This window comes from Pelobates fuscus, chromosome 1 (genome assembly GCF_036172605.1).
Source record: "Pelobates fuscus isolate aPelFus1 chromosome 1, aPelFus1.pri, whole genome shotgun sequence".
NCBI lineage: Eukaryota > Metazoa > Chordata > Amphibia > Anura > Pelobatidae > Pelobates > Pelobates fuscus.
This window is the reverse complement of record NC_086317.1, coordinates 430367671-430385245: the sequence shown is the minus strand read 5'-3', so window position 1 is coordinate 430385245 and position 17575 is coordinate 430367671. Positions and strand designations below refer to the sequence as shown.

Below are 17575 nucleotides of genomic sequence, written 5' to 3'. Positions count from 1 at the left end.
ATAGTGTATCAACACAGTGACACACACACACACACACACACACACAATATGACATGCATCAGAGCCACCCTCCTGTTAACTTACCTTGTGTGTCCAGGAGGGTGGCTTGCTTGTGGTCCTGGTGATGTTGGCTGAGGCGAGTGATCTGCTGAGTGCTCACTCCAGCCTCTCCTCTTCCATCTATGCTGCTCACTCTCTGGGCAGCCGTCTCTTGCCCCCTAGCGCTGCAGCAACTCTGTAAAGCTGGGCTGAAGTGCTATCACTTCCTCCCAGCCAGCCGATACTACAGGGGCCCGGTCATGCTCTTAAAGGGCCGTGGCACCCGACCGGGCCCCTGATTTGCAATAAAATTGCGGCGGCCATTTTGTTTGGGGAAATCACGGCTGAACCCCTATTGGGATACGCTGCTCTATGCAAAACTATGCATCATAATCTGTAATCTCTCCATTTTTTTTTTTTATTCCAACTTTTTTTAAGCAACCAAAAGAAAGGGAGAACAGGACACAACGGTAACAAAACTTTAATAGTCTTTTCATTTCTGGAATATTATTCTGTGTTACCATTGCAACAGTATGACGAGAGAGGTTGAGATGGGTAGACCAATCACTGGTGAGAGTGCTTGTACTAAAGTGAAGTTTAAAACACTAGAAGGGGGCAGGGTAACGGTTGTAATGGAAGTAGGGGACAGAGAAAAAACAAAAGTAGTCTCTTTTAAAAAAAAAAAAAAAAAATATATATATACTTTTTTTGGGGTGTTTTGTCGCCAAGGATTCCACGCAGTGGTGCTTTTATCGGTTTAATTCGCCTGTGGGCAGGTGTCGGTAGCTGCCATTTTCCTATCCTATTCATTTCCTAACCAGGCCAGAGGAATATTGGGTAGATAACTGTCCGTGAGAAGACACTGATCTTTTCCTCCTTCAGCCATCACAGAAAGTTGGCAAGAAGCAGGGGGCATCATAATATTTATTTTCTTCTAGATACCAGCATCTGCTCGATTAATACTGTCCCAAAGCAGCTGGTTGTATGGCAGTACTTGCCGTCCCCTGCTGGTGTAAGGGTGCCCTCTAGGAATTGAACTGGACACAGAACTTGTTTTTCATTTTGCTAATAAGAAAATAAAGCCCAATTGTCAGCACTAAAAATGCATTATTTTGGAAACTCAAGCTATTTCTATTTAGCATTGTCTGTTGTTTTTTTTATTTTTTACTCTATAACGTGTGAGCCTTAACTAACTAATTATGTGTATATTTAGCTCTCTGTCTGTGTTGAGTTTATTATTGTCATGTAATTAGATGTTACTAGAACTCCTTGCTTCTAAAAAATCATTAAAAATTCTTTCCTAATGACCTAGAGATGACAAAATGTCTGTAAAGTGTGAAGAGGCAGACAAGCATAGGAATATCTCTCGCAGAGTGTTAATCCAGATGCTGCAATCATCTAATTAAACAATATTTTGCTGTCATTAACGTTATCGCCAAGGAATTGCAGTTGCAATTTATCCGTCGGCTGTCCCCAAGCTTCCTCACCTTTAAAATCGGAAAGCAGTTCTTTTTTTCCCCTTCTTTTCTTTAAAGAGGAAAAAATGTAACGAGTTTTTTTTTTTTTTTTTGTTAATTAAAAACTTTAATTTTGTTGTGGTAACTCGCGGCGTGCATTTTTCTGGAATGGACTTTTGCCTTTGTTTAATTTTGCGTGCATAGAATTTTCGCTGTCCTTGGCTGTTTAATATTCATCTTTGCTGATTAATCTGGGTTGAATGCGGTTGGTGGAAAATTGTCAGCTGTTACAGATGGTCTCGCTGTTCCTCAAATTGACCCTTCATTCCGCTGTGGCAAATCAAGCCAGAAAGAAAACCACAAAATCGCAGAAAACGATTAAGAAATATTTTTTACTTTCAAGATTCTGCAGATATGAATTAAATCCGCCATCATACGAAATCAAAAACTCCCTGCTTAATGTAGATCTGACTTTTTAGTTTTTTTTCCAAACAATATAATACGCAAGACTTTTTTTTTTTTTATACTGCTTCTCAACAAACATTATGAGAATTAAACAATTTATGTATGCTCGGCCAGCGTTCCACATACTGCAGGTGGGACATGTTCACACGTGACTATGATAAATGCATATGAAGTTGAGGAAGTTGCTCCAAAATACTTTCACTACCAACTCTTGATCCAGTCCTGTGTAGACCTCACACTGGATATGTCAATAGCCATACGATTATATTATAGAGAATACAGTAATAGGTTTTATTGATAGATCTATCAGAAGACATGGATTTAATAGGTTGGGTGTATAAAACATGATTACACATGGATTAAATAGATATACATGATAATACAACTAAATGAGATAAGGATGTAAAGCGATATACAGAAAGATGACTATTTACAGCAATCAGCTTGTCATCGTTATCGTGATAATTTATTTATACTCACTAAAGGATATGGACAAATTTGAGGCATGCCATAAAATCTTAAAAGTAAAGAGGGAAATGCTTCTCTGACGGAACTGTAAATCTGCTCCCAGGCTAAGAATTGATAACCTAAGTTTGTTTTATCACATGCTGAATAGATTATTTCATTAACAGAGAGGGAACGCCCAATCCAGCTCATTAATGTCTGGTGTTTTGTGAGTCATGGAAATCAATACCAAATTTCACAGGAAACACACGAGGGGGTGAGGGACATTTAACGTTTCTGCTAATGGCCTTCAACACATTGTGGTTATGGACCAAGTAGGTGCTCAACTACTAGCTGTAAAAATACCACAACGGTGCGTGTCTGGCTTTAGGAACACTTTTTGGTTTTAATTGACAACTACAGAGTGCACAGCCCAAACCCATACAGTGTTAGCTAGATGTAGAGAGCTGGTCCTCGCTGCATCATTGGTGTTAAACTGTATCTCTTTTCCTCTGTTGGTTTCCTGTTTCACCAATTCTCTGCCTTCGATGCAGGGTTTTTCAAAACATAGACCTTCTGCTTGTCCTTTAATTTTATTCTAAAAGTGAGTGTTTACATTGCAGCTCTAAGTCTGCCCTCAGTGGCTGTCTATCAGACAACCACTGGGGTGCTTCCGGAATCGTAATGGACATTTGAGCCGCTATCTGACTCTGGACGTCCTTACCTCCAGAGGACCTCCACCGTCAGATTTTTCTCCATAGGAAATAATGGATTCAATGCTTTCCTATGGGGAGATCTAATGCGCGTGGCATTTGCCGCATTAGACACCACTCGTCGCGGCGCTGGAATGAGGTAAGTAAACTAAGGGTTTTTACCGGGTAGGATCGGGCGCGAGGGACGGGAGAGCCAGAGAGATCGGCAGTGCCATGAATACAGTATACCTTTAAGAAAAATCACTTATCTTAGCTCCACCCCTCACTCCCTTTCCAAGAGGAAGATAGAGAAAAAATGACAGGATGCATACATAAATATGTATATATTTCTAAAATGAGTTTCATTGGAGAATTCTACAATAGAAATGCACCATAACTTGTCATAATATTTTATTAAAGCGGCATTTTCATGGCCGCATCCGTTTTTTGGTTTTTTTAACCCCCCCCCCCTCCCGACTTTAATACATCTAATAGTCCCCCCTGGTCGCCCCCAAATGCCCCTAAGCCCCCCATATATTTAATGTTTATTTTGTGCCAGGAATTTTCCCACGCTGTGTAAAATGACTCGGAACACTCTGATTGGTTGGATTCCAAGCCAACCTATCAGAGTGTTATGAGTCAAATTACATAGCGTGGGAAAATTCCAAAGATTGGAAACCAACCAATCAGAGCCCTCTGAGACAAATTGCAGGGCGTTGGAAGGCTTTACAAGCCTTTCCCCACCCTGTGGAGCTCAGTCTGCGCGGTGCCCTCGCTGGGTGAACATGGATTAATTTTTTTTTGCGTCAGGATTAATTTTTTTCTGCTTTTTTGGTGCTCGTGTCTTTTTTTTTTAATTTTATAAATTCAAGGGGCTTTATGGTTTTTAATTTGGCCTTTTTGGGGGCTGAAAAAAGATTTTAGAAAAAAGACTTCAAATTGTAAGTATTTATTTTTTATTTACCTATGTCCTCCACCCCATTGTTACTAGGGCCCCCACCCGCCGCTAATGGGTGGGGGGGCCGGGGAGGGGCACAATAGTAATTCCGTAGGGTAATTGTGCACATATCCGAGTAAGGCAGGTGCAACAGAAGCATGAGTGATTGTTCAAAGTTTAGCACTTTGCTCCAGAATCTCCCCTACGTAATGCTTGTAAAATGATTTCATTCTTCTTTCTTTAAGGTTTAATTTAAGTTTCTGTTCCTCTTTTAATAAATGGATATTCAATAGCATTTATAAAATGTGAGTCATCCTCAATGTGAATTCGTTAACATGTGTTGTACATATTTCTCAGGCCGTACCTACAATGACTTGAATCAGTATCCAGTTTTTCCATGGGTGTTAACAAATTACGAATCTGAAGAGCTGGACTTGACTTTACCAGGAAACTTCAGGGATCTTTCAAAGGTAATTGTTAACGTATTGGTATAAAAAAATCGAAATATTCTAAAGCAGAAATGAATGCAATACATATGGTGACCAAGTGCTTCAGCTAGATGTGTGGACAATGCGACTCTGATGTTTGTCTCTTAAAATAATAAAGATCGTTTGGTGGGTTGGCTGTTTTTTTTTTTATGCTGTTTTCAATTAAATGGGTTTTAAATATGTCTTTAGGACGTCTATGCTGCTAACATTTATTGATTTATTTATTAATGTCTGACTATGCTGCAATTCTACTGGTACTTTGTCTGAATGAAGTATGCTAGCCAGCTGTTCAATTTTGTGATGTGTTAATTGACCGGACCCTCCCTTCTCTGTGTGATTCTTTGCAAAATGGTGTACTATAAATTAAAGGACAAGACGTTTTTTTTTTTTTTTTGTTTTTGTTTTTTTAATGCTTTATTTTTGGAGTGCATGGATTTACAAGATTCGCTTGTGAGGTACCCCAAAGGCAGTCCTCTAGCGCAGTAAAAACAGTTGAACGTATAGGTACTTGGTACGTCAGGCACATTTTTGTATGGCTATAAACAATATAGATTAACTTTGCATAGGCGTTTTCTTAACGTAAATTTAACTTCGCTGGAAGGTACACGTTAAAAGTATCGAGTGGGTTACTAGACAGATAGTATTTGCTAGGCATTGCATATTTCCCGACAATGTAGGCTTATAGTTAAAATCATGTGCAGGCACCATATTCTGGTTGCTGTTTACGTGACGCATGCTTGAAGTACCTGCACTAATGATTTGTCTAAGTGACCGGGATAACTGCAATATGGTGATAAAATTAGAATAAAATAAAATGTTAGGTACACATGTCTGCATGATTAGGGCATGCATGGAAGAAAACATGCTGAGTAAATGCACTAGTTAGCTTCACATTTTAGGTAATAGGCAGCTGAGCATGTGACGATATTTAAACTTTATGTTACACTCAACTGCGACATATATTGGCATGCTTTAGCTAGACAGTGGTCTAAACATTGAAAACTTTGAACTAAAAAAAAATGAAAGCAGTGTGTAACCTCAAGGAATTCAAGCAAACTCCTGCACCAAAATTAAGTATGACACAGAACAGTATCGTGAGAGTCAGAGGCAAGCTGTAAACTGCCGCGGGCAAGATATACATGACAGTGATGCCAGCTTCGGTGTAATCCCACGGCTGGGAGACCAGTCCATGTCATCCAATGCCTATTCTCGGCAGAGTGGCTGCAAGGAGCCTTCAGGTCACGGGAGGTGGCAGAGCGCTGCATGCGGATCGGGATCTTCCTCCGGCCCCAGGCCTTTAAAGAGGGCTGCATCATTAAACCACAGGCTCGGTGGCTACGAGAGTCCGAGGCTTTCCCGTATCGGGTGCAGTGGGAGACCCAGTTGGTCATCCGCCGCCAGCGGCGGGCGGTCTTCCTGCGAGGTGGGCGATGCTTTAAGGGCTTTCTCCTTTGGGCCCTCAGCCTGGGAAGGTAAGTAGGAGCGCCCGGGAGCGGTCGCTCCGTCCCCAGCCCATCTCCTGTCTTCTCCTTTTCTGCTGGGACTGGATTTGAGGTCATGCGCTGTTCCAGTAGTGCCCAGAAGCGTTGAAAGCTTTTCTCAATTCGGGTGAGTATACCCTCCGCCACAGAGTTAATGTTTTCATCGTGTGTTGTGTATGGCGGGAGCGACGTAGGCCCCACCGCCATCTTGTTAGGGACTTCGCTTGAAGTGGAGGAGCTTTGTTGAGCTGCCGAGGGCCATGAGGGTGGTCGTGCAGGGCTATCGGGGACCGGGATAACCCCCACCGGTCCATAGGGGGGGGTGACAAGGCCAGTGAAACAGTTCGCTCGGGATCCACACCAGACTATCAGCGGTCGAGCGGGATGGCGGCCGCCCACCCCGCTCCCCGCTTCAGCAGGCCGCAGGCCCCGGGCACACGATCTCCCCGCTGGGGTGCTCATCTGTCGGATCTGAGGTCTTCAGAGTAGGCCGTTTGTCGTCGTGAGGCAGCTGGCAGGTTTTCCAGTGAATTTAGGCAGGTTTTCCGTGTAATTTTTGTTCGTTAGGTGGGAAACAGGCAGGAGCTCATCCAACTTGCGACCGACCAGCATGGCGGACCGGCCCCGCCCCCAAGACGTTAGGAGTGTCAAAGGGGCAAATAATGAAAGATAAATTGCACAAGTCTAGAAAATAATCTGCAACATACACTAAGAAATGAACATGGCAGACAAATGGTTAATATCGCATATTACAGAGATGGTATTATAAGAACACTCAAGCAATAGAGAGACAGAAATATGCAGGTCACTCCAGCACTAGCACTGTATATGAGGCAGCTTGTTGGTTTTTGCTTCAACGTTTCTCAAGGGATATGTGCCACTGAGCTGGTGATTCCATGATATATTCTTTGTTTGATAAATCTGAGCATTCTGACTCCACCTTTTTGCGTTCTGACATCATTTTCCCTAAATCTTGGTGCTCTTTAAACTAAAATGTCTGCACTCGCCTATTATCGCCATCCAAGACTTGGTGTCTTTATATGGATAACGCCAAAGTGAAACTTGTTAGAGCAGTAAAAGCTAGGATAGCCCTGCTTTTTATCCAACTACCCAAAAGCAGTTTGAAGGAGAGACCAAAAGAGATATCTACCTACTTATTTACCCCATTATTCCAATAATGCTACCCGTTCGTTTATATCTATCCTTGTCCATTAATAGCACAAGTGGATGGTTCCATGCTGTGACGTATCTTGAAGGTAAACCAAGATGCTGATTAGCTGCAAATAGCAGGGCAGGCAATGCCTAGTATGCATGGGATATTGAGGGATCCCTTATACCATGAAGCATCAATTCCACCCCTGTTCTCAGCAAAATATTTGGGAGCTCCAATAGTTACTTAGAAGAAATATATGGTTTATATATGTATTATATATTAGCGTGGAAGGTTTCAGGATATGATAAACATTCAAAATTATGGGCATGTTTATTTTGTTTTCTCGTTCCACATTTAATATTTCAGTTTAAGAGCACCCTTCTCCTATTCAGGTCCCTTTGCTTAACTCCCCCGTCACAATTGGTGTTTAACGCTCCCAGTCAGTTCCGTCTTATTACAGTAGATGATCACACTCTATCTCCCCTGTAGCCAAAATAATTTTTAATTTAATTTCTCTATTGTTGGTTTCACAATTCCTAGCAACATTTGTGCCATTTTTTATTAAAGGGAAACTCCAGTGCCAGGAAAACAATCCGTTTTCCTGGCACTGGAGGTACCCTCTCCCTCCCGCCTCCCAATCCCCGGTTACTGAAGGGGTGAAAACCCCTTTAGTCACTTACCTGAGGCAGCGACGATGTCCCTCGTCGCTGTCTCCTCCTCCGTGCCGCTCCTCCTTCTGATTCCGTCGGCCGGTGGGCGTGACTGATCCCGCCCACCGGCCGAGGAGACTTTTTTTTTTTTTTTCTATAAATCTTTATTAGACAAAACATTTTTTGATTTTTTTTACATACAACAAATATGCAGGAATTAATACTTAGCAGCATATATGCACATCTATCTATTTAACATGCATAACACGGATTCACAAATAGTAGTCTCGTATTCACTTATATTCCAGCATATCAATACTAACATACATAGTAAAACAAACAAAAAAGCAAAAAAAAAAAAAAAAAAGAAATCCACCAACTCAGAGCACATAATCAAAATATGTCCTCTTCCACCTGTACTCTGGGGTTATTGACTTCTGTTATCAGTTTTAGAGATCTTTCTCTATTTATATAGATGTCGATATGTCTCTTATGCCCATTAGGTCTCCCCATAGGAAAGCATTGAAAACTAATTTCAGTGCTTTCCTATGGGGAAATGAGCGACGCTGGAGGTCCTCACACAGCGTGAGGACGTCCAGCAACGCTCTAGCAAGGAAAATCCTTGCTATAAATCAGGAAGTGACCTCTAGTGGCTGTGTAGTAGACAGTCACTAGAGGTGGAGTTAACCCTGCAAGGTAATTATTGCAGTTTATAAAAAAAACTGCAATAATTACAGTTGCAGGGTTAGGAGTAGTGGGAGTTGGCACCCAGACCACTCCAATGGGCAGAAGTGGTCTGGGTGCCTGGAGTGTCCCTTTAAGCCATTCTACTTTTCTATTTCTTCATTTTCTCGTTCCGCAAGCAGATATGGGCAAAATCTGAGTGCTAAATATTTTATGGATTTTGACACCATGGTGGGTCCACATCTAGTCTGCTGAGGTTTTGTGCTGACATCAGCGGGTATACTGCTTCCCCAGAATGCTTCATGAAGCTTGCCAAATCGGGACCTGCAGTTTGAAAATAGAGATCCAGGCAGTGCTTTAACCAAGGGACTGGCCTGGTACCCTTTCCCCCAAATAGCACTGCTTCATACATGTGTACTAATTCTACCTCCTAAAAAAAACACCGAACAAGGCATTTGTGATGCATATTCAAGTGGTTTATTTTTATTTTTTTTGAAGACCAATCATTTCATCATCACATTACATTAACAAGCTAAATTCTCAAAAAGCTTAAATCGCCAAGCACAGCTTACCTTGGTGATTGTTAGGGGAAATTCTAATTTCTACATCAATATTGTTATGAAAACCATTAAGAGCTCATACATTTTATGATCTTCATTGTACATTCATAATCTCCTTTCTCAATTTGTTCGAGTTTGGTTTATAAGTCATCTCCTCATGCTCATATTGACAGGTGTACATGTCATCACACACCCCTTCATTGAACAGAAGAAATTGTGTTTGCTAATACCCGAGGTGTTTGAGTGGCAGGAGATAAGCATAATAATTTTGTTCCAAATTACAGTTCTGCTGGAAGCACAGGAAGTGATAAAGCCTGCAGGCCTCTCTTACCGTAATAATGCAAATGAGTGTATTGGAGTGTAAACCCTTCTGGCAAAACCACTGTAACACTGCCAAACATTCTTTCATATCTCCTCGAGAATATGGATGTTTATTCACAGGAAAGGAAAAGCAGACAGTCCCTTTCCAAAGGACAATTCAATATTTTTATTTAGTTAATTTAAAAAAAAGATAAAAATGTATTTATTTTTTATTTTCCTTCCATTATGCTCCTTGTATTTGAATGATTATACCACCCTATACTCTTGCCACTTGCTTTTATTTATATTCATTATCTCTTCATTTTTGCTCCGGATCTCAGTACCAGGGCTCCTCCATTTTGTTTTCCTCTGACCGCGATGTCTACAGTTTCCTCTTCTCTGGGATTCTTGTGACTATTGTATTGTGGGTAAATCATCTTAGCAATTTAGATAAGCTACACCTGTTGCCAAGGATCTTACTCCCCATAAGAACCAAATAGTTCTTACTTGTGCAACCCAAAAAAACTAACGTGCATTAGAAAATAAATAAAAAACAAAGGTAAATAGTGGGACAAAAGATATTAATTTGAAAACAAAGCCTGGAAAGTGACAGTGTTGCTTTAATATAGAAACAATGTGTAAAAAAGAGAGTAGATCGTGGCAAATATAAAATAAAATGCATAAATTAATCCTTCTAGAGATATTGATAATACCACCCACTTTCGTCTCCAATATTACCATAAAATTAATAAATCTAAACGTAGCTTAGAAACAAGCTTGCCACACTTCTTTTATAGCCACACTGGTCATCAATTACAAGACGTGTTTTGTAAGCAATTACTTCCTTAACTTGAAATTTCAAATATACGAAGGCCTAAGCATTGATATATTAGATCCGTTATTATAAATGCAGGTTTATTAAGTGACATTTTAAAGGGACACTATAGTCACCAGAACAGCTACAGCTTAATATAGTTGTTCTGGTGAGTATATTCATTCCCTGCAGGCATTTTCATGCAAACACTGCCTTTTCAGAGAAATTGCAGTGTTTACATTGCCACCTAGGGATACCTCCACTGGCCACTCCTCAGATGGGTTCTAGAGGTGCTTCGTGGGGCAGTGCTGCACAGTGTGAATTTTCCTCAAAGAGATGCATTGATTCAATGCATCTCTTTGAGGAGGTGCTGATTGACTAAGCTAGCGTTTGGCCCCGCCCCATGCCGCATCCTTGCTGATTTTAGCCAATCCACTGCTTTCCATATGGCTGAAAATCTTAAATTCTGATGGTCAGCAAGGAGGTGGATGGGGGCGTGGCCAGCGCCGGAGGACAAGCGCGGCGCTGGTAAAAAAAAAAAGTGTTTTTTTTTTTATTACCTGTTAAGGGGGGGGAAAGCCACCTAAATTGTGGTTTTAACACTATAGTGTCAGGAATAAATGTTTGGGTTTCTTTCCCTATAGTGTTCCTTTAAGAACCAGATCTGAGTTATAGTGGGAAAAATGAATGTAATATATAGACACATATTAAAAGCAAACTTTTAGTTTGCAGCACAATGTGTGATATAATTCAAAAACTAAGCACAGCGTTTTATAGAGAGGGGACTAGGTGAAAGATGACTGGAAGTGTGAATGGACTGGAGTATAGCTCCAGGTGACAGTCCTACAGGTGGTGTGACTGCAGGTGTGGAAAACTAATTAGTAAAGGTGACAGTAAGGCTTTTGCATGAGGTAGAAAACCTCTGTACAGTATTGTCACATTTATATGTTTCTTTTGCCAATGCTTTTTTTCCTATGTCTCTATGGCATGCATAACTTGCCAGTTTTGTGTGTGTTTGTTTTTTTTGTCCAGGAAGCTATATACATATTATTTCCCCCACCCCTGCATATAAGGGTACGCTGTATTTGCCAGGAAAGCCTAGTTTTGTTCACAAAATGTGAATTTCTCCATCTTTGTTTAACATGGCTGTACAGTGTCTCCAACACCCCCAGCAGTTCTGTGCGAGCTGTTTTCATCATTAAGTGTGCTTTTACCAAATATCCTGTGTGCAGCAGTCTCTTCCTATTAGATGTGTTATTACAGTGATAGACTTCAGCAGACATATTGATTTGTGTTTTTTTCCTAGACTGCTGTTACACTGGAGTTGGGCAGATGCCTAGTTAAAACATTTACCTCCCATTCCTGATCAGCTAGATTTATACAATAACTGCACCAGAAATGTTAGGCTGAGATTACAGAAGATTATTGAGATGATCAACGCTTCTATAGCTCTCCACTTACTGCATACAAAGAGTTACTAGACAGAGATTCCACTTGTTTAACCATTTAATTGACATTCTATACTGAGCCGTTTGTCAATGTATTTGTGTCCACCTGCAAAACTTTATTAAAGTACACATTCAAGTAATGTATCTCTATCTTTCCAGCCAATTGGTGCTTTGAATCCAAAGAGAGCTGTGTTTTACGCTGAGCGCTACGAAAATTGGGAAGATGACCAGACTCCCCCATACCACTACAACACACATTACTCCACCTCAACATTTACACTCTGCTGGCTTGTTCGAATTGTAAGTATTTCTCCATTACTCCCCGCTACTTTTGATTTCCCTTATCTAATTAAAATGTTTGTTCACCAAGACCAACTGGAGTGTATTCTTTAATTGCGCGCCATGTGTAATTTTTTAAAACGTCAATTTTAATTTGTTTTGAACGTTCGGAGAAGAATATTAATTTTGTATTTTATCTCTAATCATCAGGAAATATTCACTAAACAGAATTGATGCTTTTAATTGAAACCTATTACATTACACGTTGGTTTTTTTAAGGCTATTTTCCATGAGAAGAAATCGTGCTTGGCTAGTTGAAAACACCCAGGGTCCAGTTTACAGAATATTACCTAGGTTGAGCAACATAACTCTTTCACTATTGTTTTAGGACAGGCTTCCCCAAACTCCGGCCCTACGGATGTTGCTGAACTACAACTCCCATGATTCTATGAATGAAATAGATAGGCTGAGAATAATGGGAGTTGTAGTTCAGCAACATTTGAAGGGCCGGAGTTTGGGGAAGCCTGTTTTAGAAAGTTTCTGAGAATGAAGATTTGAACATAGTCCGCATCAGTTTCTCCCATTCCTTCGAAGTAAAGGAACACTCCAAGCACCATAACCACTACAATGCATTGCAGTAGTTTTTGTGGCCTGGTGTACCCCCATTTTAAGTAGTCAAACCGTTTTAGAACGATTTACGTTTTTACCTGGGGTCTGGTGGGCGCTGCTTCTCGTCTCCACTATAGTCAACAGGCAGCAGGAAGCTGTCTGTCTGATCTTAGCCTCGCAGTGCAGACCTTAGGTCATTGACTGTGAGCAATCAGCCAATGAGCTAGCCTAGCACTGCAGGACATAGCCCATGTAAACTAATTTTAGCCTCTTACAGGAGCTCCCAGCTCCTACCCCCACTTGCAGGGTGGCGGGAAGCAATTGGGAGGGGGTGCCAGGGCGTTATTGGCACCATAACCACTGCAGTAGTGGTTATGGTGCTTGGAGAGTTCCTGTAAACTCAGCTCTGAGGTTGACTGCAATGTTAGTTTAAACAACAGCTGTCACATAGAATCATGGTTGGGAATGGTCTCTCACACTCTGGGTCGATCATGTAGAAAAGCAAATACTTCACAATAACTGGAAATGCAAACCGAAAACTTACGTGTATAGTAAGAGACACACGTAGTAAACGGTAGGTGCGAAGTTTGAAAGCCCTGTCTTCATAACGACCCAAATATATTAGACCGGGAGTTTCAATCTGCAGGCTCACTTCAAGTTATAGAAGTTATATTTTGCTTTAAGAGAGGAGTCATTACAAAGTGATCGCTAGTTTCAAATAAATTATTGATGCATTTCATTTGCAAGTATTGCGTGTAGATGGCATTATCCAAACATAAATACAATCTGTCATTGTTAGCCTCCACGTGTCCTAATGAAGATAAATAGCAGATAGACAATTTGTAATTTGAGTAAAAAAGCAAATTACAATAGGCTGTGAAGTCATAGGTAAAAGGAAAAAGCAGCAGAATAAACCAGGTTCCTCCTTACTGTAATAGCTGAATATTTATTTTGAAGCAACAATAGAAGTTCCTTTATTTTCGACTGATTACCTCAATCTTTGGCCTAGCTATTGTAATGTAGGGGAATGTGATGACTTACACTGTGATGGGATCATTGATTTGGCACAATTTAACAGGTGACTCAGCAGATCAATGTTTTGGTTTATTTATTTATTTTATATTTGGTTTTTAATGAGATTGGTGGAAATAATGAATATAATTAGAAGATTTGAAACTAGAATTCTCTTGTTATTTCCTATTCTCCTGTTAAAAGTTGTGCAGATCTATGATCTCCTCCATTTCGCAAACTCAGCTGCTCAACTACACTACAATCTATATTTATAACACCATCTCCAAAAAAACAAAGGACACTCTCCCTGTTCTTTGAGTTTTGCCTTATTATTATGTTGCATTTGCAGTGAGACAGTTTATTTGTATTTGTTATATTGGGCAGAGTACACTATGTCACCTGTTTTTTATATATACATATATATATATTCTTTAAATCTTGTTGGGCAAAATGGAGTGTTTGTTCCTTTAACAGCAGTGTTAGTCTGGAATATGGCATATTAAAGAATATAAGAGCAGGAGCTGTGAGCCGGGCTAGAATTGTTGAATTATTATTCATTTGGTTAATATTAGACATTCTGCTGCTATGACTAGCAGTGGCTTGGTATTATCCTGCCCGAGGCACTGTTGCCTCAAATCCTTTATAACTTTCTCGAAACGAGAACATGCAATACAGCTTTGACATTAATCCATTTAGATAGACGTTGAAAGAATATTCATTAAGGCAGAGGGAGGCAGCTATTGTGTGTTCTGTGTTTTTCCTCCCAGGTTATATTGTGCATCTGTGTGAGGGCTGTGATATATCTTCCAACGCTGTGCACATAACCATGGCATACTAAAACCAAGATTATTAAAAAAGATGCTGGCACCTAAGGAAAAGTTATTATTTTACACAACATGAAAAAATGTAGCCTTATGTTTCCAGGTTCTACCTGGTGATGTGAGCACCAAGCCTTTGACTGGCATTTGTGCAGACTGCATCAATGTGTTTTTCTGGGGTTCAGTACTAAGCCGTAACAGAGTGTGCATTGAGGGAATAGACATGTATCTGGTATGTACACGCCTCCGGTCTTTACTCGGTGACATCCAGAATAATAAGCAATCTTGTAGTGCCTCTGTACGAAGTACAAACTGTTTATTGATATTGGATAAGGAGGATCGGCCGAGGCGCCTAACCATGCCTCAGGTTGATCACATGGCTGCTGGAGCATTGGGATATTTTGGGAACCGCAAGAATTACCCATTCAGTGTGTTCACTTGGAGTTTCCTTTTAACTCTCTTTGCAAAAGTGCCCTATGTATGTTTACTGTGGCTTAAGAGAAAATCTTTCGGTGCCCATCTATATCACAAGTAGATGGTCTGTTTAAACAGGGAAACAAAATCTCTGCACCTCTTGCATTGAGATCTCCTTCTATTGTGGAACTCCTTTAAGCTAGAAAAATACTTCAATGGATAATTAATGATTTATTCCTTGCTCTCTGCTTCATATTGCATCTTAAGTTTAGATATCTAAAGGTCAATAGAATGGAGTATTTCCTAGTGCTGTCGGCTAATTAGTAATTTGATTTAAAAAAAACTGTGGTTTGCAAAACTTTGTAAAGCTGGTATTTATTTTTCGGTGTGTTGGGTGCAGCGATAAACACAGCTTTTGGATCTGTGAACTTAATTAATCCCATGTTATTTTACTACATGTAACCAGTATGAAATGTTTGTATAAGTGTAACATGGCACTGGCCATGTGATATATGCTAATAGAGTGTAGGAGCGTTGCATATCTAACACCCTATCAATACATCTGCTTACATTAGACTGCAAGAGTATTTGAGCACCCTCATGTCATTAACAGTACATTTTATTGGAGGGTTGGCAGAAAGCTTACATGTAACGGATGTCTCTAAAATAGATTTGGCTATCTCAATACCAACTAATCGATATTAATTGAACCAGCAATCCTTTAGTCAAAGTAAGTTCTTGACAGACACCAAGATTCGTTAACAGATTACTAAAATGTACTTACCTTGATAGGTTACGAGTACTTACTTGAAGCGTAGATGTTCTCGACCAGTTGATTTTTTATATGTATGCTATCAGGAAACCGAGTTCAGGATCACAAACACTTTTCCATGTCTTGTCACCCTAATAGATTTTATTTTCATACCAGTGAAGTCATATTTCACCTAAAGTTGCGTAGAAATCATTTACACTGTGCAATGTAACTGCCTCGGGTCTCCTGTCAGTCAAGTGGGATGCGGAAGGTTTTTGTGATTTTAGAAAGATGATCCTTTTCACAGTAAATGAATGCAAACGTTTCTCGAAAGTGAACTTCTTGTGTTACTTGACAAGGTGAGCAGATACATGGACCCAAGCCTTTTCACATTCTAATATGTCTTTATCCAAACATATCCTAAGAAAAACATAGTCTTGTACCATAACAAAAGTTTATTTATATGAGATAGAGGGTTTTAGGGCCGTTGGGAAAAGGTCACTTGCTCCAAAACCCATTTTTGATTCAGTGTGAAAGCCAAAAACATCATAAACCCAATTCCCGTCACTCCTTTCTGTGATAGCAGCAGCTCCCTACCATTCATGATTTCTCCTGTATGACTGATGGACTTGTTTAATAGTAGCAGTGTGCTGTACACAGAGCTAGGTATGGGCATAATGGCCCTTGTAAGTCACAAAGCAATCAATCTTTTCAGATCCAGCAGAAGTGAAAGAAGCCTCTAAATTAGGAAACTTTCAAATTAAGTTAAATATCTTCCGATTTGGCTTCTATCGTGGTCCAGTCTCCAAACCTTTTGCTGCAAAAGAAAAAATAATCATAGATGTTCATTAGAATTGTTAACCCACTAAAAGCAAGTGACATTTTGATTTTTCTGGAAGCTTTGTCTTTTTTGGTGTTTCAATTTGACCTACAGGTAGAATTCCTCTCTGCTCTATTTTCAAGACGTGCTCTTGCCCTAGGTTCTATCATGTTTGACTTAATTTTCCCTATAGAGTGTATATAGATGGCACCCTTCATTTTGTTTAAGCTGATGAAATGGAGGGCGGTTTTTAATTTTTTCCTTGTTTAACTAATTATGGAACATACTTTGGTACAAGTAAAACATCATATGCGTAAAAAAAATATATATATATTTTTTATTTCTTTTCTTCTTCTCTAAATTTAACTTTTTATACAAAAGTGGCCCATGAGCTGGTTTAGTGTCATGGACAAATTAATATACAAACATGTTTGGTTCCAAGTTTAGTGATTTTAGGAGTATAAATTATGGAGTGGCTCTACACTTGCCATTTTCTGGCATATCAAAATAATTCCATAACCCTTGTACTTGCATCCAACTCTCCAGGGAACAATGGGATTTTTTTTTTTTTTAATGGGAATATAGGGAGCAGAATTCAAAGAAAATAACTAGAGCCGTTTTGGCCTTCAGATTCACTTAAAACTCCTGCTTTTCCTAAAACAGTTATCTAGAGTATGATCAAATATAAAAAAAATAAAACATTATAGATAAGTATTATGCCGTAACAAAGATGCACATGCAGATAATAAGAAAAGAAGGGATCGTGATAAAAAAATGACACACATTTTGTCATATTAACCTCTACAATAGAACAAAGATGGAATGAAATATAACTGCTTAAATAGTGCGGAAACACACACTCTCTCTCTCTCTCTCTCTCTCTCTCTCAATGCTAGAATTTTTTTCTTTTTCACAGTTCTGCTCGAATGCACAGACACACACACGTATACATTTTGAAAAGTAAAGTCAAACATTTCATATTTTACATGTGTGAAGAGCTTCCTTAATAATCTTAAAACTCGGTCTGCCTTCGCACACCATGATGGCCTACACGTTTTCTTCCATCCTGAGAAATCCCAGGTGATTGTGCCAAAAATATTTCTTGCAACTAAACTGTGCCATCTGGCCAGAGATGAGAGTGTATTTTTTTTCAGTGTATTTTAAGAAAACTTCAGCAATGATCATAAAAACAAATCTTGTTTCTTTCTAATTCTTTTGTTTTATTGCACTGTCACATTTTTAAAAATACCTTCAGAAATAC

At 39.7% G+C, this 17575-nt stretch overlaps 1 protein-coding gene across 6 annotated transcripts in view; it reads left to right on the top strand.

Moving 5' to 3' along the window:
• Positions 1-17575, top strand: part of NBEA (neurobeachin) — a 520018-nt gene that overhangs the window by 424911 nt on the left and 77532 nt on the right. For all 6 annotated transcript variants that reach the window (XM_063429275.1, XM_063429259.1, XM_063429266.1 and 3 more), the window contains 2 exons: positions 4392-4504; positions 11772-11912. In XM_063429275.1, the coding sequence (XP_063285345.1) occupies positions 4392-4504; positions 11772-11912 (254 nt within the window). The remainder of the gene's footprint in view (positions 1-4391; positions 4505-11771; positions 11913-17575) is intronic.